Source organism: Suillus subaureus (genome assembly GCF_016647635.1).
Source record: "Suillus subaureus strain MN1 chromosome Unknown BJ212scaffold_364, whole genome shotgun sequence".
Classification (NCBI taxonomy): Eukaryota; Fungi; Basidiomycota; class Agaricomycetes; order Boletales; family Suillaceae; genus Suillus; species Suillus subaureus.
Window position 1 is genome coordinate 11,988 of NW_024538920.1, and position 1,368 is coordinate 13,355.

Consider the following 1,368-nt stretch of genomic DNA (forward strand, 5'->3'; position numbering starts at 1 on the left):
CGTGCTCCTGGTGCTGCCGTGCCATCTCGAGTCTTTATCTGGCCTACACGAATCACTATTTACGCTCCTCGCCACGTTTGAAACTTGGGTTCAGATAAACTTACCTCTCCTAGTCGCCCATGCTACTTACATATATGCTCTCAGGGACTTTAATACTCCACCAGGACAGCTCGCAGACCTGGATTTCAAGGACTAAAATTCGATGCCAACAGGACGTACACTTCAAAAAATTCTGTTAACTTAGTCTTCAATTCACCCTAAGTTCACATACCGAAGCTCAAGGATTTCTCTGGCCTGAACATGCTTAGATTCCAGGTGTTACCCGCTCGTTTTTACTCATGATTTGTGTCAGGCGCAGATAAACTTACCGCCTCACCATGATGGTCACATATCCGTTCACCCTGAATTCTTCCATAGGACTTAAAACAGATGATCTCGGATGTGAAGTCACTATCCTCGAAGCATCTCCCTCCCTCAACTTCACAACGAAGCATGGCTTCTGGTCCCGCTGCGGCAACCTACACTCACCTGCTACATTCAACACTATGGTACAGGAACACCTGCGTGTATTTCACAAGAGACAACTCGGATTTCTTGCTGCTATTTAATAAAGCTAATGGACAACCTCAGAATATCGGTGCCTTGAGTGCTTACCCGTTCGCACCTTACATGGCTGATGGCCTGGGTCGGTGCTTCTCAATTATCTTTGGTGCAAATTTGATAATTGCCTCCACTGTGACCCAGACTGCCAGTAGTTCTTTGTAGATGTTCATCGGAGTCCAGTGGGCGAGAGATACTGGCACTGCGAGTCATCCTGACATGTTTGTGCAGTTTCTTGGTCGGTTTTGGTCAAACATTCGCAACGACTGCAGCCCCACTCCTTATCGCTGAGATTGCATATCCTTCCCATCGTGTTAAATTATACTTCATCGTACAACCCGTTATGGCGGGCTGTTTTAGTGATTTTATGAGGGCGTGTTCTCATTATCAGCTTCAGGTACCTTTGGAGTATCTTGTAAGATTTTCTCATCACAAGATCCAATTTCATTCCAGCTCCCCAGTTGCCCCCACGTATCGCGGCATGGAGCGTGCGTTGTTGTCATTTGAAACAAAACACCAAGGTGGTCGTCTTTGCAGACTTATGGCACCTTCACTGTCTCGAGCAGTTGAGCGTGGAGAATTCCTTCTGCGTTTCAAGTGTTCATCCATGATACAGTCTTGTTGATTTGGTTTATCCCGAATCTCCACGGTGGCTTGTAAAATTCAACGCTCAGTCTGCAATGGAAGTGCTACGTGAGCTTTCTCTCAAATTCCTGGCATGTTTCATTCATTAATGTTTATCTCAGCATGTGTACATTTTCTAGCTGT

At 45.9% G+C, this 1,368-nt stretch overlaps 1 protein-coding gene across 1 annotated transcript; it reads left to right on the top strand.

The window, feature by feature from the left end:
• Nucleotides 1–329: 329 nt before the first annotated feature.
• Nucleotides 330–910, top strand: BJ212DRAFT_1529517 (uncharacterized protein). The gene is made up of 2 exons (XM_041341760.1): nucleotides 330–782; nucleotides 832–910. Exon 1 carries the CDS (start codon nucleotides 430–432, stop codon nucleotides 763–765), a length of 336 nt encoding a protein of 111 aa, XP_041185156.1. The 5' UTR covers nucleotides 330–429; the 3' UTR covers nucleotides 766–782; nucleotides 832–910.
• The last annotated feature ends 458 nt before the right edge of the window (nucleotides 911–1,368 follow it).

Bases quoted from the DNA above. Each gene is read 5' to 3' on its own strand.
- BJ212DRAFT_1529517 (XM_041341760.1), top strand. From the start codon at position 430: ATGATCTCGGATGTGAAGTCACTATCCTCGAAGCATCTCCCTCCCTCA.